We start from the raw sequence: 25,467 nt of genomic DNA on the forward strand, positions 1-25,467 counted from the left end.
TGTATTACTTCTAAAGAAAACCCACTGATTTTTGTGACCATCTCTTACCAGATTTATACTATGCCAGGATTCCCAGCAACAATTGGGTATTAATATCAATCAGGACAAGATGATCTTTTCAAAACATCAAGTGCTGTGCAATCTCAAAACACTTGCTCATATCTGCCTAAAGACTGACACTAATAAATTTGATTTTGAAGTTGTAGCCCAAAACTCCATTGACAACAGAAATAGCAAAGTAATTTCTGCATCCTTGCATTAAGGCTTCCTCTTTTACAAGACCTGCAGTCATAAGATCTGTGAACAAGTGTAAAGTAACAATCCAACATCACTTTCACAAGACTCTTCACTTTTTGAAAGGGATGTTCTCACAGGAAAATGGCAGCCAAGAAAATATTTTTCTGCAAGTCAACTGCTAGCCATTCATCTTCTGCTAGGAACATCTTTATCTATCTTCTGAAAAAGGTAGACTCAGAATTTCACAAAACCCAAAACATTTAAAGGAAACAGTAACCTTTGGCCTTAACAGTGCAAGTAAAGTGAAGCAAACAGAATTCTCAGCAGAGGCCAGTATTTCTTCTTTCAACACTTTTTGTAATATACACTCTTTGTACTTCCTTCAATCCAAAGTAAGGAGAGGAGGAGGTCTACAAAGTGGTTCCTTTAATTAAGAAGTCTATGTTGGACAATTTATTTTCCATGAAAAAGATGGCAGCTGCTTATATTTCAGCTATTTTCACAAGTAGAAATACAGTATCACACAGACTCTTAGAAAGGGAAGAGAAATGTCACACCTACCTGTCACATTGTTGCATTATAGAGATTTCTTTAATTATTTCTTGAAGATCCGACTCCACAGGGACCTGTTTAATTGCTACAACTTGTCCAGATTCTTTGTGTATTGCTTTAAACACGCTACCGTAAGACCTAAAAGTACGAAACCATTTTTTTTAAAAAACAAGGCAAACTGCTCCTGATTTCCATTATGCATAAAAAGTCACAGAAGCCATATGTTCATGCAGAAGTGTGAGCATTTTTCAGGCTGCAAAAAGATCAGTTTTACCAGGACTGCAGGAAAGACAGAAGAATGCTTTGTCAAGGCACCAGAAACTTTTTTCAAGATTTAAGAGTTTCTAATTCCATTACAGGTGCAAGTAAATTTGCTTTGTTAACAACAATAGTCATCAAAAATGCATAAATATATAAGGGAAAGTATAGAAATCTACTAATGCATGCATTTGCTTTAGTAGTAAAACTTGTCTATAGAGGCATTTACAGTCACTCTCTCTGTAACTTAATATTCCAACATATGCTTTATGTATTGTTTCCCTCTGATCCTATGCCCCTGTAAATAGCTGTACTTACCCTTCACCAAGCTTCTCCAGAACATCAAAGACTTCTTCAGGCTGCTTAGTTAAACTATCTTCACTTAGCTTTTTCAGTTTGCTAAAAGAAAGACAAAAGTTATTTAGTTTTTGGGGGGAGAAAGAACTCAAGCAAATTTTCACACAAGCAAGCAGACAGAATAAATTATTACACAGAAAAATATATTCCAATGAAAATAAAATACTTAATGTGTAACAGCAAACAAATTTTAATCAACTATCATATAAGATTAATTGAGCTATGACAAATTTTGTCATTATCACTTTCCCATTCATGTTTGCTCAATTCAACACAGCATGGGACCAATTCACTCTTCAAACTACTTCCTTTGCTGAAATAGAAACAGACAAAGAATGCAGGAAAGTTTACCTTCCCTGAAAAAACAGCACGCAAACACATGCCCCTTACTGCTTAGAGGATGCCACACTGTTCTCTATTTATAAATCAATCCTTCACCCACATGAAGTACTCAGTTTCTAAATTACACCCCTCATCAGCCAGTGAATGATGTCATTAAAAGCAGAATTCTGAAGTCAAAATCACTCTGGGAGCATATGGGAGCACTTCCCAGGTAGCAGCAGAAGACTCAAATTCCAAAGCTGAGTACTGCAAGAGCTGTTGGGGCAGCTTCTCTTGCATCTTTGTAAACACACATAGAACAGGACGCAACAAAATCTCTAATTACACAGTATCACCATATTTGCTCTCAGTTCTCTCTCACACAGTCTCAAATCACTCAGTAACACCCCATGATTTCTTCCAGCACTTTGAACTCCCTTTTACCACCATTTGTTGTCCTTTACAAGCAGTCCTAGCCTCTCCCTGGTCTCTAGCATTCCCAGTTCTCCAGACCCCCAGACTCCTGGCAAATCTCAAAACACAACTCGGCCGCAAGCTTGCACTAGAGCTAACACTGAACACAGCACAGGAAAATATAATCACACACACACTGCAGCAGGGATGGGTGGCTGCAACATGTAAATCCTTCACCATAAAGTTATAGGGAGTTTTGCTGCAAGACTGAAGTAACAAGCTGACTCTACATGACAGCTTTCTTCTAATAAAGTAGAAGACGAGCTGAAGAAAAGCTGGTGATGTAGTGTTAAATATAGTCAATGTATTCCATATGCAGGAGGAGGAAAAGGAGAATAAAAAAAGGAAACTTTGAAGAACAGCAGATCATTGAGAACTTATGGAGAGTAAGTTATCCCACAACACTTTCTAGAAACAAATACGAAATAGGGGAAGGAAGGAGAGCATGGACAGAAAAGATTGACAAATCTTAATAGTGGAAGAACAGCGATCTGAAAAAAAATCACCCTTCATATTAGGAGATGCAATTCTTTGATACACAAAATCAATAAAAATAAGTGACTGACCAATGAGGGAACTCTTGAGTCAAAATAGATTTGTAATTGCCAACCATCTAAGTAAAAGCAAAGAACTTAAAGTAATTGTAAAAGCACACAAGTCATATGGATTGGTGTTAAACAAAGGTGCGCACATTTATACATCAAAGAACAATTTCACGCATGTAATTTCACAATTACATGAATACAAAAAGCATCCACAATCAGTAAGGAAAGGTGCATTAACTACAATAAAGACCATGCAGTTTGCTACAGCAAAGAGTCAAGCTCGAAAGTCTGTGTGTTCAGGGAAAATAAAAATCTTCACAGCAAAGGAAAGGCACAACTCATCAATATGGAGTAAAACAGCAAAAAAATTTAAATGAAAACAACTAAATAATGTCTGTAAAACTGCCCTACAAGAACAAAACTCCGATTTCTTTTTCACTCTCTCTGCTCGTTAGACACTAGAGAGTGGAAAGACAGAACTTACACCTTGCAGAGAAGCACATATTTCATTAGTGAAAAAGCATATGTTGAGACAATCAAAGAGGAAAAAATATTTTGCTGGTAGGTATTAAGGTAATAAATCATTCATTTTGCTTCTTTGTTCCAAATCTTTTTCCTCTCTGAACAGATTATATGCAGCCTTAAAGACTGCATTCAAGAATAACTTGCTGCCATCATCCCCTTCTTGCCACCAAAAAAACCCCATGAACAGTATGTTTATAATATAAGCAGAGCCCTGAAAAATAAAAAGCATAACCTTTAGCTGAGTCTCTTAGTCAAAGAGCTGTGTAACAAAACATGTACTAAACAGAAAAGCAGAGGGACTGAACTTTTTAGTAACAGCAAGAAAAGAGAAAGTATAGAGCACTCCTGACCAGAGATGGCCACAAAGAGAACACTTCCACCTGATCATTGAAAAAGTAACGCCTGCTAAAATGAGAAAGAAGAAAAAACAAAAAAATCCATACCAAAAGGGTTCCCAACAGCACCATTAATGGCAAAGCATCGTGAGCGCTGGAGATGAGTTAGTGAAACAATCACAAGCAGCCATAAACTAATCAAAACCAATGTCATTGTCAAATAACATTATCTGGAGTACTTGAGAAGCAACGAGGAGATGAAAAAAAATAAGCATTCTGTAGTTTTAAAATTATTTTCATATTATCCAACTCTGACACACATGTTACAAGACCAAATCACACTTAAGACTAAGGCAGCTTAACACAAAGCCTATTTCCACTGAGAAAGGTACTGGCCTCAGGAATGTCATCACCAAATACCTTGCTCAAAGCACCTCCCACTCCTTCACAAGCACTGTAACAGTACAGATGCTGGTGCTCCAGTGATAGCATCAACACCACAGTTCTCTGAACCATAGAAAAATCCTAATGACTCAGACATTCTAATGATTTCTGTTTCTGGATGTTTAAATAGAATATTCAGCTCTTGAACTGCAGAACACCACGCGATACACCCTGAAGGGCTGCAGTGAAGACAGCACTCATGAAAACTCTAGGAGAAACAAGGAAGAAGGTGGTGACCGGTGTAACTGGCTGTAAAGCACCAAGCAGAATACAAGAAGAGACCAGAAATGTTGGTTAAAAGCAAGCAACAATCTTGGGACAGAGAAACACATCTAAGACTTCAGCATCAGCTTTTAATGGCAGGTGGAAGTGGACAAGGTGAAGAGGGGGTAGGAGGTAAAAATGAAGAGACAAATGGCACAAGAACAATAAGAGAGAAAGACAAAATGTGTCTCATTCCTCTCTCCCTCATTGATCCTCTACTTTCATAACACAAGCAATTAAAACAGAACAAATAAATCAGTAAATCCAGGCACTGCTTTACTCTGGCCAAAGGATGCAAGTGCCATATATATGTGTGTGTACACAAATATATATATATATATATGAGATGCAGAGAAGTTCAGTATAAAATCTGGACAGAAAATTGTTCCAGATTACTTCTTTTCTCTAGAATCTAAACTATCAGGTAGTGATTATGAGCTATTTTAGAAGTCTTCCAGAAGGGAAGCTGTTCCTTAAACCAGACAGACTAATTAAACTACACTTCTGGGAAAGACCTGTGAAAACGATTTTCTTGTTCCAAGAAGGTTTGACTTGCCACATAACATCTGCTCTCTTAACAAGGAAAATACATCCTAGCAGAGAATTATACTTTCATAAATCCAGTTCATACAAGAAAACCTTAATTCCTAGTCTGACCAGAATCTTATTTGCCATTAAGTATATCAGCAAAACTCTAGAAAAGGAAAACCTAGGAGGTACTCAATCACAGCATAAAGATCAGAAAAACTTGAACTGCAACATGAAAGAGAAAGAGACTTCCTCCCCAAAAATGAAAGAAAAAAAAAAAAGTATAACTATAATACCCTACAGTCATTATATATAGATTTCACAAAATAAATTGGTGATGTGCTACAGTGATAGGGATAAAAAAATCCCTGAAAGTTAAAAAAAAAAAAAAAAAAAAAAAAAAAAAAAGCTGGAATAAAGAATCGAAAGCCATCAATTACTGTCATGAGTTACAAAAAACTGGACAGCCATTCCAAGAAACATGAATATATGTGGTTTTTTGTGCAGAAGAACTAGCACATTGAAACATTTAAAAAGAATGGCTGGAATCAATTATATTGATATATTAAATGAGAAGGTAGTAGGAGAAATCACTGCAGTCATCTGAAGTAGAGGTAGCACATGGAAGCCTTGAGACATTTGCTCTGCTTCACAGCACTCATACAAGTAGAAGCAAGACTAAGACAGTTTACACCATTGTGCTGTGTACTTACATTTAGCATTCTGCCAATAAAGCCCAAACATTTTTGTCCCATCATTTTCAGGAGGAACTTGACAATTGCAAACATGTCCACTGACACAAACATTAAAAACATTTTTTTCACAAACAATTCATATTCTAATAACAAGTTCTTCCTCTTCCCACAAAACCTGAAAAGTTGTGCTTTTCAGTGAACATTAAACTCAAGTTTAAAGAAAGGACTGGAAAACCTTCATTAACACTTCCTATGCCTGTTAAGCAGCCTTTCACTTGGCAGCAGAATGCAGGAGATGGGCATGATTAAAAACTATGTACTTCAGAAAATTGTGTCAATAACTACTTTGTTTTTCCCTTGTATGCAACCTGCATCCTCACATGCGAGCTTGCCAAGGGTACAGAAAAACAAAACAATAACAACAAAGGAAAATTACAACACTAAGAGGCAAATTTTGTAACTATTTCAAGACCAAATCTCCTTACTAGTGAGAGAAAAAAACTATAAAGCATATCTAAAGTATAGTTAAAGATTCAAGATGCAAGAAAACGCTGGGTCAACTACTAAACAAATTGTTCAGCATAAAATCAGAACATCTACTCTAAATTATTTCTAAAGTAAAAAGTATTCTGAAAAGGACTCTTCCTTAAAAGTACTGTGTTACTGTTGCAGTGCAGTGCAGTGTTAGTCAAGGGAAAAAAGTGAACTATTTTGACAGCACCTCCATTGAAAAGTCACAATGGCCTAGAATGTCACTTGGGCATCATCATTGCTGCTTTCTGAAGGGCTGTATAACAGAGTTATGCAACAGACAGTTGCATTGTGCCAGGAAGTGGAGGTAAAAGTGCCCTATACCTGTAAGGCAACACTGGGATTCTAGGACATCCCTGCAGCTTTTTAGTGTACATATGAAATTCTTACTACCTGTAAACAGATGCACCACAGATATGATGCCAAGAGATCTCTCTCAGTATCTGCTCCTGTGAACAACAGCCACCAAAGAATTCTGGTGTTCACATCTGTTTTGCCAACTAAACATGGTCCATTTCACACCACTATTGCATCCAAGGACAGCACCAAAAATTCAGCCCACAAAAAATAATCTGCATTTCTTCTGGACTTGCATTAAAAGGGGGTGGCCTAGAACAGTTGGAAATATCAACAACTGGGAAACTGTACAAAACTACCAATAAAGGAGATATTATGCACAGCCATGAAAATTTTGCTTCAAATCTTAAGAAATAACCTGAGTTAATATCTTACAAAAAACTGAGTACAAACTTTCCCTTCCACTAAAGAAGCAAATCTGAGTTCTCATCACAAATTTCCAGAAATAAGCATAAAAACCCATGTGGAATATAAAACCATGCCAGAGTTTAGACATTCCCAAATCTAGTTCTTTTTGACCTAATCCAAAGATTTAAGCATCTCTTAGTGCCAGTTAGGCCAGACACACACCTCCAGCTAGGCAATAAAGTTACAGCAAATGCCACATCTTCCCCAAAACATCTGGCAGGTTATGCTAATTTCACAGTTTGATTTTCAGTCCTGTGATACCCACCAGATCACTGCTGCTGGTGACATCGATTACTCCTCAGACATTTCCATCTGTTTTCCTAAATTTTTGCTGATGCCTCTCCTACTTCCTTATTTTGAGATATGCAGCACTGTCAGCTTGAAAGTACAGTATAGGCCTGTCCCTTCCTACCCATCGCCTGCTACAATCACCCTAGATAGTAATTACAAACCAATTCATTTTCAAAGTTTTCCACAGTAGGTACTGTCACTTGATGTGTTATTGGAGAAGTCATCAGATGTTTAAAACTACATTCTTCTCAAGTCTTATCATCCTACAGGAAGCTGTTTTTAAAGAATTTTTTCTAAATGGAGAATGTACAGGTTTTAAAGATGAATGCAAAAACTTATATCCTTTATCTCAAATTTATATTGTGTAGTCCTTAGATTTTTCATTATCAGGAGGCAAAGTAAAATCAGAGCTCAAAGACAGTAAATATACATGTAAACCATATAATTACATTCTGTACACCACACAACTACAGTCTGTGTATTGTACAACTATATCTTGTTCCAACTGAAATATATGATTAAATTTAAAACAAAGCAAAATTGTTTTATGCACTAAGAAGTCAAATGATAAATTATTTTTAAAAATGGGCACACTCATTAATACAACCTGATAGCCTATATATTTGAGAAAATACATCTACTGTGGGAATATTCCTGGGTTTTGCCTCTTCCCACTCCCTGATTTGCAATTGCAACTATGCAACGCCCACCCCCACAAGCATCCATCCCTCCAGCAGCAGAGCACAAGGACACTTTCCAACGTGAAAGAGAACGACTCTGTGCTGCCACAGACCCGAACCATCGAGTGAGAGACCCTCAAGGCAGAGAAGACTCTGAGGCGACCAAGTTTCCCTCACTTCACGTTAAAAATGTTGTTAACTCAAGCAGCCCCCAAGGGTTCGTCTCCGCCGGGGCATTTACTGGAGGGTGTATTTCGGGGCATCCACCCTAGAGAAGACCCTTCCCCACGTGACAGAGCCCTCTGGCCGCTAAGCAAGGCTCAGCACTGTCCCTGTCCCACCGCCCCCTCATAGACCCCGGGACCGAGGCCTCACCCTGGCCGTGCCACTGCTCCCGGGCGGGGAAGGGGCCGCCGGGGAGGGTCCGTACCTCTTGGGCGCTGTCTGCTCCATGCCGTCGCCCCCGCGGCCCCCCGGGGCCGGTGACCGAACCCCCGGGCCCCACCGAACCCGCACAGCTCCCGAGCGACCTCAACACGGGGCCCACGCTCTCCCACGGCCGCGCTCCGGCTGCCGCCACTACCGCTACCTCCGGCCACGGCGGGGGCCCGCCCCTCCACGCTGCTGATTGGCTACAGCCGCCGTACAGCTGGCGCTGATAGGGTGATGTGCACGTCACTCAGAGCGGCGGCTGCGAGAAAGCCCCGCCCACCGCGAGACAAGCGGGCGCTGCCGCGCCGGCGGGAGGGGAAGATCATGGAGGCCGCGGTGCTGCTGTGCTCCCGGCCTGCCCCGCGCGGCCTCGGCCCGCGGGGCACGCCGGGAGGTGTAGTCCGCCAGCGAAACCCGCCCCGCCCGCGGGGCGTCCCTGCGAACCGGGCCGTGCGAAGCGGCACCCCCGCGGCTCCGTTCCGCCCCCGCGCCTCGTCCCCCGACTGTGGGCGCTGCGCTGCCGGGCAAGGGTAGCCCAGGGCAGCATCGCCGCCTGAGGGCGGCTCTTCCCCCGCGGCCACCCCGTGGTCTTGGGGCAGCGCTGCTGGGCGGTCGAGCCTTTCACCCGCCTGTGTGCCGGGCGAGGCAGCGACACCCAGCCCCTCCTCAGAAAGTCGAGGGGTTCGTGGGCAGGCGGCTGCCGAACAGTGCTGAGGGGAAGCTTGGAGTCAGCCACGGCAGGACAGCCGAGCTGCTCCCCGCAGCCGCCTCGGGTGACACGGGAAAGCTTTTGAGGTGAAAAGTGCCGGCTCTTGGGTGTGTGGTGCCAAAGCACACAAGTTACCCTGCGAAGCAGGGGAAGTTGCCACATAATTATTCAAGCAGCAGGTTTCAGGCTCCAGAGCACCATGCGACAGCTACAATTTCATCACCTTACAACTTCGACTTTCTGCTGTTTATGTGCTTGAATCAGATGGATCCAAGTAGATCCAGCCAAGTCAATACAAGAAAAGCTTACATGCTCAAGCCAATTTCTATATCCTTTCCTGACAGTAGGTTTATTTGCCTAAGTAATGGAGTTCAAGGCAGTAAAACACCTAGGCAAGTTCCATAAAACTACTGAGATGCCCACGTTCCACTTCAAACTGATTTTAGATGTGCAAGTATTACACTCCCACTTCATAGAAAAATCTGCACTCCATACATAATTTTGCCTCTTTGATGTGCATTAGCAAGGGAATTTAGAATGACTGAAGTCCTACTGTTGTGCAAGTCCTCTACTTTGTCTGAGTCAATCCAACCCAGTTGACTCACTGCAGTCGGGCCAAATGCACAATGGCAATATTGAATGAACCCACAAAACAAATCACACACCACCATATGACCTTTTAGGTTTCTTTGTTTTTCTGAGTCATGGAAAAACTGCAATAGAACATCTTCCTTTGCACAACAGATTAATGCAGAGCTCTTCCAAAGCATCATCCCACAAGCCGCAGTGGCTCACCAGCATTACTGCCAGATGTGTCCATAGCATAAACAGCAGTTTGTAGGATATGCCAAAAAAAAAAAAAAAAAAAAACAAAACCACCACCCAGGAAAAGAAGCCAGCAGATGCCTGAGATGGAGTATGGTATGAGTGCCTCAGAAGGTGGTGAGGAGGAATCCCACAAGATGTCTCATTTTCCAGTTCAAGGACAGGTGAGGTCAGGCAGATAGCGAATGCCACATGGCCAGTGTCCAGCTTTGTTCCACAGGATATTTGGCTATAGCCACTGACCAATTATTATTTACAGTTCACAATTTCACCTAGTGAAGGGAAGTCTGACATCCCTATTTGGCTTCAATACTCCTGGAATGCAGAGGTTGTCTCCACATCCTTTAACACAAATATTCAAGGCAGTATTTTGTCAGGTTTTTTCAGAGGAGGCAGGTTTTGCTCCCACATCTCAAGCCAAAGTTGCCACTGACTACACATTAAAGCAAGCAAAAGGATTCTTAGAAATAAAATACAGGTACTATATTATGGTTGTAACAGCAATACAAAGAAACAGAGCCAAGAAGTGCTCCCTCTCCCCCTTCACACATATATATCATTTCATGGAAAAACTTTGGGTGAACAGTGTAATCTGCCACTTATACCTCTCCCTCAAACAATAGTTGACAAGAACAAAAGAAAATTTTTCTAAGCAAAAAATAGCACATTTAGAAATTTTCTTGTTTCATTTGAAACTATTTAATACCACAATCCCCACTTCAAAAAATACCCTGACTCCTCAGTAACTGAGGAAGACGGAGCAGGACTGTCCTCCATCTATGCCACTAAAGAAAGAAAAGGGTGTACAAAACTCAAGACGTCTGAAAGAGGAGAAGTTAGGTAGCCTGGCTTTATTACATAGTGGGGCAGACAGTGCCAAAAAAAGTATGGACTAATTCCTTGCCTCTCTCACAGAAATTTAAGTTGTATCTTGTGCAATTGCCAGGAAGCTTTCTAAGTACATTTAAACTGAAAAAAAAACATCAGTGGGATAACACGTATACCATGGTATTTTTCAAGATCACTTTATTCATCTCTTATAATTTCTAGTAGTATTTTTAGTCAATGACATTGGAATAAATACCACTCTCTCACCTTTCCCCTCTGATGTGAATTTGAGAACCATGCTGTGAAATATGACACTGATTTGGTATTCATTACAATACTGTACCTAGCCACTGGCAAAGAAGAAACTTTGAAAGGGAAAACAGATTCCCTCTGTTCTCCTACCTCATTCAGAGTTCCCAGTTAAGAGAAGCCTAGATGTTCTGGAGGCATGAATATACTATGAGATTGCTGGTGTCTAGACAAGATGGAGATGAGGAACTTTGCAGACACTCTACATGAGTATTCCCATGATTTTTTCCAACAACAGGACTAACACTACTAAGAAGGCAGCTGAGTAAGAAAAGGCTTAATGTAGCCCAAACCTAGAAATGTAGGAACAAACTTTTCTTCTGAAGTATTTTATCTATTTTACAAATTTATCTGCCTGAATTAGGACTCCCTTCTCTGCAGAACTGGCATCAACATCAAATACAATGCCTTAAACCAAAGAATGGATGAAGACCATATTTAGTTTTTGAGTACTATAATTATTTTATATTATAATACAGTTTTTAAACAGATAAAATAATATCTATTATAATTACTTATACTGCAATGAAATCAGGAATCATGATAGCATGGACAACTATTAGATGCTGTATAAACAGACACAAAGGAAGTTCTCAAGCCCCTAAAAATATTAACAAAAAAAGTCCTAAGATATCAGAGTTCTGTCTCAGTTGTATATAGTTTGTAATAAAACCAAGAAGAATAACAATTACTTGAGAAGGTCATATCTGCATTTCTAACATGTATTAGTAATGTTGGGATTTAAATTACAAATATATACTTCAAAGTCATTCATAAACATCATGCAAATAAATTACCTATGTTATAGCAGGGACCTTATCTCATTCCTTTGATAGCAAATAAAAGCAGCATTTACTTCAGAAGGTATTGGATCAGGCTCATTTAAACAAAGTTCATTGTAATGAATACATGATGCTACTGTAAAACAGCAGAACTAATAAATAGTGTGTGTTTTCCAAGAGATACTTGTCATGAACACTCCCCAAACAAAATACCCCTAGTCCTTCATCATGCCTGTGGTGCTTGTCACAAGCCAGCTCTTTTTCCCATGTGCTTTCTGCCTTTTCACCATGGTAGCCCCCAGTTCTTTCACACGGACAGGGTCCTCTGTGCTCTCTCCCTTGATGTGGAATTATCATCCCACAGAAGTTCCATTCACCTTCTTGGCACACCAAAACCAACAAAATCCATAAAGATCCCCAAGAAAGCTCCCAGCTCGATCCTCCTTAAAACCTTCCCCATCACTAGTGTCTCACCATGCCTTGGCCTGCTCTGGCATTTCCCCACAAGTCCTAAGGGGACTGTGTCTCCATTACACCTGCAGATTAGCTCACAGGAAAAGGTGTTTGGCTCACAGAAGGCTGCAGGCCAGTCCACAGCGTGGTCCCAAACCCAGGTAAGGTCAGAGTTTCCCTTACTTTTCCTTTGCCCCGTGGTAGACTGCCCCACAAGCAGGGCATTCTCTCCTCTACCCTTGAGTTTTGTAAAAATAGGAATTGACTATAATTACAGACCTCCAACTTTTCATGAAACGCGTTTAAGACTAGTAAGTGAAGTCACAAATTATTGTGAAGGGGAGAAAGGCAGGGGATGGCAGGCAAGCACAAAGATGGAATGAATGCAGGAGCCTGTTTTCCTTGGAATCCAATTCATAAATTCAGTAGATAAATAAACAACAACACGTTTGCATATCTCTCCCTGTGACTGCCTGATAGTGATCTGGTATGCCAAAAGTTAAGGAAAAGGCCTTGAATGAAATACCAGCTTGTTTATACAAAAGATAAGGAAAACTGACTTCTGCCTGTATTTTCTTCCTACCTATCATGTCTAATGTGAAGTAACCTTGAAGACTTATCTAAGAATTTTTTTATATACTTTCCTAACCTTGTCAGTCATAAAATAGTTATACATAAAATATAAAAGAATATCACATTTTCAAGTCTGGAATAAAATTTGTATTTTTCTAGAGTGAGTTTTTAAGTAAGTTTAGGAATAAAGAACAAGGCAGAGAGAGGGGGGGATCTCCTTTCCTGAACTGTTCACAATTTAATGGTTAATTATTGTCACTAAAAGGAAAATTAATTTTTGCTGGTCCAAAAAAAGAAAGAGGCAGAAAATAAAAAGTCAGGCAATATAAGTACAGCAATATAGAGTCTGCTATCCATATCCAATCTGTTAAAATCAGCATGATTCACTTCTACATGATTCAAAATTCCTACTTAACATTAAAAAGAGCCATAAAAAACCCATAAAATATTAGCTGCACGGCTGCAATTCCTCTCCTACCTAGTATACCTTATTTTGATATCCAAAATATTATTACTGGACCTAAAGTCATTTGTTGATTAGGATAGTTTTTTACTGTTGACTAATCATTTAGCTCACAGTCTTGGTAACAAGCTATATATAGACTTACCATTTGCTATTTTTCCTATTATAGCACACTATGGTAAAAATAAACCATGGATACAGAGTTGCTATTTACAGTTGACCACAGAAGATATTCTGGTCTGTACTACAGCTGCATTGATTGTGCTCATGGGATCTACAGATTGGCATTAATGTCAAAAAAAAATCATTTTTTGGTTTGTGAAACAATTACTGTTGTTGTGGTAATACTGAGGGTTACTCTGGATTCTCTTCTGCACAAAAATATTCCTTCTCTTTCTGAGAGCAACCATCTGCTCTCCAGTGTGCAAAGAAGTGTGCTCACGCCCTGGAGAATAAATAAATAACATTTAACTAGCAAGCCTTGATGCCTGCAGTTGGGGTGGAAACTAGTATCAATAACAAAAGAAAAATTGAATCATCATTGCTTGATGAAGCAAGTACTTCATGAAACCAGCTTCAGCTGGGTGAGTACACACAGACTTATGCCCAAGGCTTCCACCACCATGGTGGCTGGATTTTCTCCTATCTTCCTTTAGCTCTTGAGCTGAGAATTTTAATAATGCATGGCAGAAATATTTAGGGAAGATAAGGTTTGTTTTTTTTTTACAATTTTTAGGGATGAAGATTTCAAGAAGCTTAGAAAAACCGTTCTTTCAGATTCAAAGGAGGGAAGTTTCCTTGCCCTTGTGGGCCTGTCACCTAAGTGCTGGAAGAGAAGTATCAATATGTGTGGCACCAAATGACAGAATAAAAAATAAGAACTCAACAACCTGAAAACACATTGTGAATACTGAGCATTGCAAAAACAATGCCATGAAGTACTTACAGTTTATTCAGTTATAGGGTTTTGGGGTTTTTAGTAAAACCCTTCCTATTTATTTCTGAAGTGCATCTCCAGCTTGCTTCATAAATATTAAAAAGCAAATGTTTTTATGAGGAAGAATCACTCATCAAAATGCTTTACAATCCAGAAACCACATTTCAGTTTCTTAATTTTTTCCAACTTTCCTGACCAAAGCAAGCCAGAAGATCATAATTCAAGTCCAAATAAGTTACTTGTATAGCATGTACAGTCACACTTAAAAAAAAAAAAAAATTCCAAACCCTAAATACAATTCCAGTCTTAAACTTCACAAAAAAAAAAAAAAGTTCAGGGACATAAGAGCCATTTCATGACTGACTATGAAATATTGTGTCTGATTACAAGATAAGGGCCCATGGAAAATGTTAAGATTTGCACTTATATTTCCATTTTGCACTTAGAAGCAGTGGGAAGCCTTCCCCACAGCAGCCTGTGTGCTAAAGAAAAAACAAAGCAGCAAATAATGAATTTTCACAGAACTGGCTTTGTACTATGCACTCCTTTGAGTCTCCTCTAAGCAGGTTTGGATTGGTTCTATAGGGGAGAGTTTTATGGCATCCTCACCACTACCCAGGATGAGTCCTTAAACTGCTGTCTCTACTGAGCAGGGGAACTTTCTGCTGGAAACAACACTTCAAAGTGACTAAATTGTACATAGGTAATGCTATAAAACCACAGCAAAACACAGAGCAGTTAACCCCATTAAATTTGAGAACTAAGCTTTTTCCACTATTTCTTCCTTAAAAATAATTTTCTTAGTGGATGATTAATGGATTTATTTAATACCACAAGAGAATTTATCAACAGCCATCAAAACCACCCATTTTTATCCAGCCTGGAGTTAGCAAAAAGAAAAAAACTTTTGGTGGCATGATTTTCTTTCAGAGCTGAGGAAAATAGAGCAATTCCATATTCTAGGAGCTTTCCCAATAGAAACAGTTAATTTACCACATAAGGAATATCACATGCATACCACTTCCACCTAACATGAATCACTCCTTCCAGTTGAGAAAACTAAGGTCTTTTATCTTCCTCAGGGTGGAGTCCATCTCCTCCCATAGATCCCTACAGAATAAAACTGCTAATGGTTTTAAGATTTAAAGGCATTACTTCTTTTACTTTCTTGTGTTCATATATCACGTTTCAATGTCTTCTAAACAAGAGAGAGCTTAATGTTTTTGTGTAACCTTGAACAGGCCGGTACAAAACTTTTATTGCTTCATCCTTGAGCTCTTCTGTAGTTCCATAATCTAATTTGTTGTACTGGTGGTATTCAGCTGCTCTTCCTAGACTAACAATATGCAGTATAAATTCCTTAAAGCTAATTTTAAAATGGGTGTGCTAATTTGAATACTTGGTTAAACAAGGAAAAGCTGAAACAGAGCAAAAAAGCCAAACTACGTGTTTTAATATATGCTGTGTCTCTCCTTCAATAAGGTTAGTAGATAGCAAGTGACTGCTCTATGCAGTTCAAACTAGGCAGAATGTCTCTAGGACCTGATCTAAAATCTGTTGACATCAGCAGATTCTTTCTTTCAAATATACTACTTTGAGGATTGGTCCTTAAAGGAGGGTCCTGTCTAATTTTCTCATGGGAGTGGGAATAGAAAGGCAGATTTTTGCTTGACTAGTATTTCTATGCTTGGACCATTTCATCTCCCAGGAGGATTGAGGAAAACCCAAGATTGGAGTCAGATCATATTAGACACCACCATTTCTTTGAAATAACCTCTCAATAATGTGTCATTGGTTCATTAGATGAGAAATTATGCAGTCAGAGAAGATAAACAGTGTAGAAGTGGTCCCCTTATTGTGGAATAGATACTAAGCATCTGAAATTTTAGACAGTGGGAAAATCTGCTGGTCCTAGTCACAGGGAACACTTACGCAATGTTGTATAACATGCATTGCCCTGTAATGCATTACAATATCTAAGTATAATTTGCATTGCAATAGTAAAGCAATTTTAAGTGAGAAAATGTGTAGGAAGATTAAAACCACATAAATGTGTTCATATACCCACAAATATATACAGCACTAATCTTTCATAAAGTAACAGGAACAACACATTATAAACACTTGACTCAAATGTTATTGGCATTTTTCTTGACCTTTCAAAATGGTCTTTCAAAAACAAGTACATCATTTTGATGGGTGTGGGATACTCAAAAGCTCTAAGTTAAATGCCTCAAAAGCAGTCTTCAAAACTGTGTTGTAAAGTTTATTGCATTAGGGTACACAAGCCCAGTTTTTGGCACCTGTTCTTGCAATGAAGGGGAAGAAAGCACATTGAAACAAGATTATGCATTATTTTACAGGAATTCAGCAATTTCTTGGAGAGATTAAATTTACTACAGCTTTAAAATAACGGAGTTAGTGCACATGTTGAATGGTTGCAGAACTGGGTAACAGCTAGCACAGGAACCTCAGGGGATTTTTTTGTAGTTAACCCATCCTTCTGTTCTGTTCCTACTTTTACACGCAAAAGATAAAGGTTGTACTTAAAACAATATTTATATCTTTAAGTAATAGTCAGTTCCCTTCTGGTTTTACTGTACCAGCATGTATAAGAAATACACAGAACTATATCTATATTACTGCTACTACTTTGCAAAATGTTGTATGTATTGCAAAGCTGGCTCTCTAATAGAAGGCAGTTAAAGAACTCTGCTCTGAAATCTGCCAAAGCTGATACTGCAATCACAAACATGTGTTGTTACACTTCTTGTGGCTCATCTCCACATGGTGCAGCTGTTGTGTTGGCTAAAGAAAATGAAGGCCCAAGGGAAACAAATTTAATTCAGCTGGGGTGACTTCCACTAAAAAAAGTGCTTTAAGGAGAACAGGTGTCTTACAGTAAGGGGGATTGTTTGAGAGGTTTTCCCCAAAGTTGCTTTGCTTCTAGGAAAGCTATTCTAAAGTGGTATGCCTATGATAATAATCTTTTGTGGTTTAATTTTTAAATAATGCCCTTCAGAAATGCAATGGATTCCAGAAATTCTATTTTTGTTTGTTTGGCTCAGTCCTAGGACAGGAAAGCTACTACAGGACCTTATGCTGCTCATTAGGAGCTGGAGGAAACCTCATTGCTGTTATTCAGTTTTCTCAGCCTCAAGAAGGTTTGTTTAATCAACAAATTATTGTACCAGGCAGACCTGCAGCCCATGTAAGTCACTAGCTGACACCCCTAGAGCTGTGCCTGCTTAAACCTGTGTAACTATTGTTTTAAGTTTAATTTTTTGCTAAATTCACTTAAATGTAGCTCCTTCCTAAATATGTTCCCATTTAGTCAAAATTAGTAAACTAAGATATAGTATGTTCTCTAAGAAACCAGTATGAAGTATAAACCAGTATGAACCAGAAAGACATTTACTCTACACACTATGATACCTCCTCCAGCTCTATCATGCATTCCCTCTTCTCTGCTTTCTGTGCTGTCTGGTTTAGCAGAATGAAAACTGTTTGACTGATGTTCAGCAGCCCTCACACTATAGGCAGTAGCACATCCCACAGCACTGAGGAACTGAGATCCCTGGGAGCTGGGAAAGATTTTCCCAGCAGGCTCTCAGGATATCTCTCTGTCAGTGCTGACTGAACCAGCCCTTCAGACAGATACTGCAGCAGACAGCAGGTCTTTCTCTTCCTCCTGTCAGCTCTCTTTCCAAAAGAAGTTTACTGCAGAAGGCAGTCTCTTCTTGTGTAGATGTCTTCCCACTGCACTTTTCTCCTTTAGGCCTGTTTTTTCTATCTCCTGTAAGTTCAGAACTCCTTTTCTTCGAGGCAACAGAAGTCCAAATGGGGGATAATTTTTCCACACACATCCCATTCCTATACTGTTGGTTCTCCTAAAGGATGTATAGGAGTTACTTTCAGCTCTTCTTTCTCACATCATAACTGGATGAATGTTATGACAAAATTCTGTCTTTATTTTTGCAAAGTTAATATTCTTGGCTCCTTCTTCAATATTTATTGCCAGATGTTGTGTCTTTAGAGTATTGTATGCAGACCTTGGGCTGTTTTTTGGACTTTTTCTCAAATTTCTGAATTGAAGACTCAGTATTCCTCCTTTTGAATAATCTTCAGAACTCAGCAAGGCCAGTAGCAAAATTCATGAGAACTTTGATTTCTAGGTCTGCACATAAAGACCTGCAACAAATCTTGCATTTTTGCCAACTTTTCTTTACAAAAGGGAAAGAAATTTGTTCTGCCCTTGCTGCTTTTCTCAACAGTACTTGTGACAAAAGTCCAAAGTCACACTGGTGGAAGGAACTGCCATGGCCATGCCTGAATTCAAAAGCCAGGAGTAGATGGATCATACCCTGCCAGTGAGGGGAAAAAAAGTATTCCAATTAACTAAATAAGGAGAAACAACAATGTAGTGAAACCTGCATTTGCAGTGAAACCATTAGGGAGACACTCACTCTTTAATGTGTATGTGTACAACCAGTATCCCAAACACTGGGAAAAAAAAATATTATTTGTAGAGTGAGATGAATTGGACAAAGTGTCTGAGTGTCATTGAGGGAAGCTGCTTAAAGTAATATCTGAAGTTAAGATTAACCTCTTACTTTTCATGGTGTTGGACTGTGTGCTTATCAGGGAAGTTTTATGTTTGAGGTTCAGGGAGAAGGTGATGGCCATGTCCTCTGAATGCTTTCAGATGACTGATTTTCAGCATGTTGCTGGCATTCTTCCAGCTGGAGGCCTGGCCATTAGATAAGCTTAACATTATGGTGGCCATTTGCAAAACAGATGAGAGCAGGAATAGCAAGAGGAAATGAGAAACCCAAGGAACTTACTGAAACTCCCTGAAAATAGTCTTAGCATTGGAAGGAAAAGTCTTAGATCCCTCCACTGAAAGAAAAACTATTAGGCATAAATTTTCAGCTGGTAAAAGTATAACCACTACCCCAAGGGAGACAAAAACCCTGGCTGAAGCAACAGTACCAAAAATGCCGGCTTAAAGAAATCTAGGAAACGTTGCACTAGCTTCCTGTGTGAGAGTCTAGACAAAAGTTTTTAGATATTGCCAGATAGGATACATTTACATCTGCTTTCAAGCGGGGGGGGTTTGGTTTGGTTTGATTTTTATTTTTAATGGTGAAGCCCATAGCTCTGCTGGCTAAGAACCCTGTTAATAATCCCTCCTGCCAGTATTTAAAGTGTGTTAAATGGCATTGGAGCATTACACGAGCAGAAGATTTGACAGATATCATTTGGCAGATCCTGTTGTGGCCATTCACATCACCCTTACAGCTGCCTCCTCCCTCCCTCTGCCAGAAATTACTGCTTCTGGAAGTGGCTTGGCAAAAGCATCATACCTGTACTTCAGCAATTCTTGTTCAGCCAGATGCTGTAATTCAAACTTGCAAGCAGAGATAGCTGAGGGCCATTCATTTTTGTTCTGCATTTAGTAGCTGAAGTCTCCTTTGCACTGGCATTTGGAAACACTGTGAGCAGTGATCCTTAGTTACCACATTTAAACTATCAGGCTTTCACATGGCAATGGAACTCGATGTGGTGGAAACAGGAATGGGGCTGTCTCCACTGGTAATTTCCTGGCAGAGAGAAAATATTAAATCATCTTTTTTTAATCAAAGAGCCTCACCTGAGTAAATATCCTAGCAATTCCAATTTTTAATTTTATTATCATAGTCTGTTGCTCAAGCTGTGTTTTCTGACTGTGCAACAATAATAGTGCTATGAGCACATGAAGATTTTTCAAACTGGCATTGTATTCGGTTCCTCTTACATTTCCACACATAATCTGCATAACATTATTAAATCTTTCCTGTACATTATTTAGCCTCTGGGATCAAATGAAATCATACATAACTGGAACTCTTTGGACTTTGACAGATGTCCTCTGGCAGATTTTTTGCAGTGGTTTTTAAATTGTTACTGCTTTTAGCTATTTTCTTGGCCTTTTCCTGGAATTGGACACGTGTCAGCTGCTCTGGTGGAAAACACTAACCTCTTAGCTTTTAAATATGATAAAAGTGGGTTTGAGTTACTGTACCAGACTTTGAACTGAAGCAACTTGAAGCAAAGGTATGGTCCTTTTCACCTTTTCACCTGCAGGAAGAGTAGTGCTCCGCAGAGGGCTGTCAAAAGGGTTGGGGAGGTAATGTGGAGGACTTGCTTACAAACTGCTGGAGGAATATTTACAGCATCTTGCCTCTGGTCCTTTTTCCATTGGAGAGCACTGGAAAGCTGGGTATTCTCCTAAAACAGTGAAGGTAATGAAAAAAAAATACTGACCTTTTACAGCTCTGTTTTAAAATAATACAGATTCTCCTGAAACTGATCTGCTTTGTGGGCTATCTCCTACTGTGTGTTGTGAAGTTACCCTAAGTCATACTGTACCTAGACACTGCACAGTTTGTTTTCTTTCATCTCTGCACCTGCACAAGGCTTTTTATGTGAGGGAGAGCTTTTTCTGCCTTGTGTATTTTGTAAGTAACCTCTTTGATAAAGAGAACTCTAGACTTATTATCTCTGCCTAAGTTACTATACTTTCTACAGATTTGGAGCAAATAAAAATAGTCATCCCAAATCCATGATTTGTTTTTTAAAACCTTGTATCAGCCATATAATACAGAAAAAAAAAATCCACACCATCATATTTTGATGAGTTCGGTTTTTGAACAACTGAGAATTAAATCTGTGAATAAACTGAAGAATGTGTCACTGCATTCAAGAAGCATACTTTCACTTTAAGAAACCACAGCTGCAACAATAAGGTGGAAATTTGACACATACTAGGTTGGAGGTGGCAAGGATTAAAGGTATGGAATTAGAAAAGAAACCCTTATGCTGTTGAACAGAGTGTGGGACATAAATCAATGACTAACTTTGGCTAAGCTTTGCCTTATGGAGGTATGCAGCATTGCAGCTTCACAGTTATCAGTATTTGTCATCTTGAGTATCAGTACACATGCCAGATGCAAAAGAGGGGCCCAGAGAGAATATGGGGGATGAGGAAAAGAAAATTAATAGTTTCAGTGACAATCTACAGTATTTTGATGTGAAACAGAACTTCTGTAATATTTCAAGGAGCTTACATACATATATATATATGGATATATATATACATATATATTTATATATATGGACAAAAGCTGTTGGAAATAAGCCTTTGACTTCAAAATGTGCCTGATTAAAAAGAATACTGATAAAAATTGAGACGAGAACAGCTGGAACCTTGATTGCAGTTATGCTTTCTTCTGGATGTTTATTTCTAGATCACTTTTGCAGCTGCTTTTATCTACTCCTTAGAAGTTCTTTTTGATTTGAGGAACCATTAGCTGTAAAAGTAAACATCAGCTCAAGTCTGGTTTTATAGATTTTGAAACCATTGAGGGTGGGAAAGATAATATGAGACTAGTGCTGAACTAGATGAGACTTAAGTGATCCTTTGAACAGCCTTTTAGCATCTCAGGCTCCACCTTAATTCTAACAGAGCATCCAGTATTTTCAATATTGTTCTTTATTAAGCAGTTAGGAATTTCCAAGCTCTAGGAATTAAAATACTCTTTTTTGGAAGACTTAAATTCATGTCTCACTGTCATTCAAAAGACAGAATTCTTTCAAAGTATGCCTCCCCTATCTAGGTAGAGAGATGGTCCTTAAAACTAGTTTGCTGCCTTACAGTATCTGTCATATATAAATATTATGCTTTGAATAAAACAGATCTACAGTTTTGACTCCACTTCACTCTGTTTTGTTATTGTAGTTGTTTAAGAGTTCTTTAATAACTGTGGGTTTTATTTGCTTAAGAGATGCCTGTTTGGAGACCAGAGAAAGGTCAGGGTTAACCCTGCTTAACCTTAGCTAATGACCTATATTGGTGGTCCCTTTTTTAGATCTCAGGAATATCAGCCGTGATGCTGTGGCCACTGACTGACTTTCATGCCAGGTCCCACTGAAATAAACACACTGTTATACTTACTTTATCCTTCTTCCCAATAGAAAATTTTAACCCACTACATTGGTCAAAGTCCTCTGGTAAGTCACTCAGGCTTCTATATTTTCAGATTTAAGATTTTAAGAATTCAAGCACAATATACATTTTGTTGAAAAATCCTTTCAGATGGCTTCATGAGTCTTTTCCTTGGACTATTCCTGGATTCAAAAAATATTTTTTCAGTTTCTATATTCAGCTTTCATTTCTCTGTCCTGAGCGTTTCTGCTAATGATGGAGATTTCCCAACATTTCTCCATAGGCATTCTCTGAAAGCCCTTAGTCTTGCAGATGCCATAGATCCTTGCTCCCATCACAGCCAGGAAGGCTGTTATTCCAAAGCATTCCTTGCCCCAGGATCTCTTCTGCTCCCTTCCACATACCCACAGCCTCCCAAAAGAGGTGGGTGCTGGGCCTTCACAGGCAGGGTCACCCAGCAGTTCAGAAACACTCAGACTCATGGCAACAGTGAGATTCAAAAGCTCCTGGTTGCAGTGTGGCTGACAGTATCTCTTTTCCCTCTTCTCTGGAGCTGAAAATAAGAGGCCTTGACTCAGTTCTGTTTCTACTTCAATGTCATGTCCTTGGCTGTCAGCACTCCTCTGATGCTAAAATGAGTTTTGGTGCTGAAATGAATGGGATTTATGTTTTTCTTGGATACAATCCCCAAGGGGGAATTTGAAAGAATAGTATAACAACTAATAATTTTCACCAGCCTAGCATGGGTGAGCAAGCCAAATAAATGAAAGTTAATGCAAACATAAATCCTGCAATAGTCATTGATACTGATTATGAGACAGACCATGCCATCTACTCTAGACTAAACAGGGAAAAAGGCCATTTGCAAGCTTCATCCTACCCTTCACCATCCCCTCCAAGTCCTTCAAATACTCCTGTGGGGTCTGTGAAAGGGAACTAAGAGGAGCAAGCAAAATGCCAGTCCTCTGAGCAGAGACCTGGACCATTGTGGGAGCAGAAAACAAAAGTTCGTGAGAAAAGAAGGTGCAAATCCACTGCTGGGTCTTCACTCTGGTTTGTCCAGGTTTCACATGGTTTCAGTTTGTTGCTGACTCATGATACCCAGACACCAGAGACTGTCTGCCATGACACACTGGCTCAGCCTCACAGGAAGGGAAGGAAAATGAGATAGAAGAGTGTTCTTTACCAGAAAGTCTCCTGACTGGCCCATGCCCATTTCAGTTCTATTCTTGAACTGATCTGCTCTTTTTCCCAGCTGTTTCTTTGACTCTCCTCCAGAGTGATCTTGCCCTGAGCTTTCCCCACAGTGGCTATGGAGAATTCATGGAGAAAAGGGACTCTTTTTCCCTAGCCATAAGCTAGATAGGACTCTTTTTCCCTAGCCATAAGCTAAATGCAGTGGAACTCCTCTCCACTGCAAAATCTCTACAGCGTGTCTGTCAGTCAGCATTGCATCCACAGACTCTGTGTTGGTGCCACTGTCCTTTCACCCAACAGGATGCACACAGTGGTGTTGTGAGGTAGCAGCAGAAGCTGAGAACACCAGCACTTAAGGCAAAAAGAAGGTAGTCATACAGATATTATTGCCAACAACTTAACTCATGGAAAAGGACATGAAAGCAGGCACGATGAAAATTCTTGTCTAGAACAGTAACTGCTCTTGGGTTTTTTAATAAACTTTTGTTCATTTGTTTATTTTTATGAGGCAGTCTGAAAATAATATCCCTGATTAAGTAAATATTTAAAACCAGCAGTAAACCACACATTCAGCAGATGACTGGCATATAAAGACCTTGAAGCACCTGCTTAGATACTGCCCCAGGTAGCAATGATCTTAAGCATGCCCTTAAATACTTTTTGGATCATACTGAGTAGAGATACAGAGTTATGTTCAGCCTTGGCAATGTCTTTTAGTGCTTTCTAATGCCTTACCCTGGTAAGCTTTCCCTTGATTTCCTTGTATTTCAGCAATTATCAATAACTTAACATTCAAAACCCCTGATTTTACTGTGAACTGCAGGTTTTCATCAGTAAGGTTTGTCTGGACATTGTAGAAGTGAATCTGCCTGGGAATAGCTGTTAGTTTTTTTGTAATGTCCATTATTGTCCTTTTCTTTGAGTTAGATGCCACAAACAACTGAAAAAAACACAGAGATTACTACAGACATTGTGCACATCTGTAAGTGATGATTTGCATATGCTTGCACCACGCTTGTAATGCTCTGAAAATATCTGAAATGCTCTGTAGTATCCTGGTTTATAACATATCCTTCACCACAGTATACACATTGAGAATGCATGCTGAAAACAGGAAACCCGCATATGGAGGGTAGGTAAAAGAGGATTATAGTATACAGGCATTCGACAGAATAGTCCCAGTTTAAGAGTATCATGAGCATCAGGCTTGCATAAACAAATCAGTGTTTAACCCACAGATGTATCTAATGACCAGATGGATACTGCATGTTTACAACTGGAAAAAACTCTGAGCTCTTCTATTGTTTGTTGACTTACACCCTATAATATTAATTTTATTTGTGAAACCAAGTTATTCACTGGGATATTGCAAGTTCTTAAAAGGAAATGGAGTTACTTAATATATGCCACAGGAGAAGATGTATGGGTCTGTTCTCTGCTGCCTTGGAGTTTTCATGTCGTAGGTAAGTTACGAGGCATGCGACCAAATGTACAACTGCATTTCTTAAACCAATTTATGGCTTTTATACAATAATTCTTTTAGATTTTCCCCCCTAGCAGCTGGCTCAGAGATTGCAAACTTCATGATCCTTTCGGCTTGAGGCAGCTGCAGAACTTCACGGGAGCCTGAACCCGCCCTTTAACTCAGCAGCGTAGTCTACAAACCCATGGCCGTTCAGCCGGCAGGCAGCCCTGAAGCCCTGCCGACCTTCACCTGCAGGTGTCCTTTGACACGTCTGCCAAGAGAGGTAAAATGCCACCACCAGAGAGTAAGCAGAGCCTGTCAGCCTAGGGACCCTCTGCAGTCCCGAGGCTCAGCTGGGGGGGTCGGCGGTGAGGTATGGAGCGATGGGAAAGGGGCCCACTCGTGTGCAATGGGTCCACAGCACAGCCCTGCTCAGTGTTTCTGTGCTGACGGCAGGAAAGACTTCAGCCAAAAGGTTGCTTAAACCAAACTGTAGCAAGGTACGGCATGTTGTATTTCTTTATGTCTTGACATCTACTCACTTCAGGCACCACAAAAACCTCTCATTGCAGATGGCGGGGGAAGGAACATTTTAGGCTAGAAAAGTCCTTTTATCGAGGGCTCGGGGCCCGCCGTCGGGGCAAGGCGGCAGCACCGTAGCTGGCGGCGTCCTCTCCTCGGTCCCCGCGGCGCCGGCGGCCGCCT

General features: G+C 39.9%; 1 protein-coding gene across 2 annotated transcripts in view; it reads right to left on the reverse strand.

Moving 5' to 3' along the window:
* The window catches only part of STK3 (serine/threonine kinase 3), a 141,419-nt gene extending 121,705 nt beyond the window's left edge, over positions 1 to 19,714 (reverse strand). The window contains exons 1-3 of one of the 2 annotated variants that reach the window (XM_059864430.1): positions 19,480 to 19,714; positions 1,366 to 1,446; positions 799 to 927 (exon numbers count right to left, since the gene is read on the reverse strand). In XM_059864430.1, coding sequence (XP_059720413.1) covers positions 799 to 927; positions 1,366 to 1,446; positions 19,480 to 19,568 — 299 coding nt within the window. In that variant the 5' untranslated portion in view covers positions 19,569 to 19,714. Of the gene's footprint in view, positions 1 to 798; positions 928 to 1,365; positions 1,447 to 8,232; positions 8,408 to 19,479 lie in introns of those variants that run through there. The other variant, XM_059864440.1, reaches the window with a different exon arrangement.
* Positions 19,715 to 25,467: the final 5,753 nt, after the last annotated feature.

Source organism: Haemorhous mexicanus, chromosome 1 (genome assembly GCF_027477595.1).
Source record: "Haemorhous mexicanus isolate bHaeMex1 chromosome 1, bHaeMex1.pri, whole genome shotgun sequence".
Classification (NCBI taxonomy): domain Eukaryota; kingdom Metazoa; phylum Chordata; class Aves; order Passeriformes; family Fringillidae; genus Haemorhous; species Haemorhous mexicanus.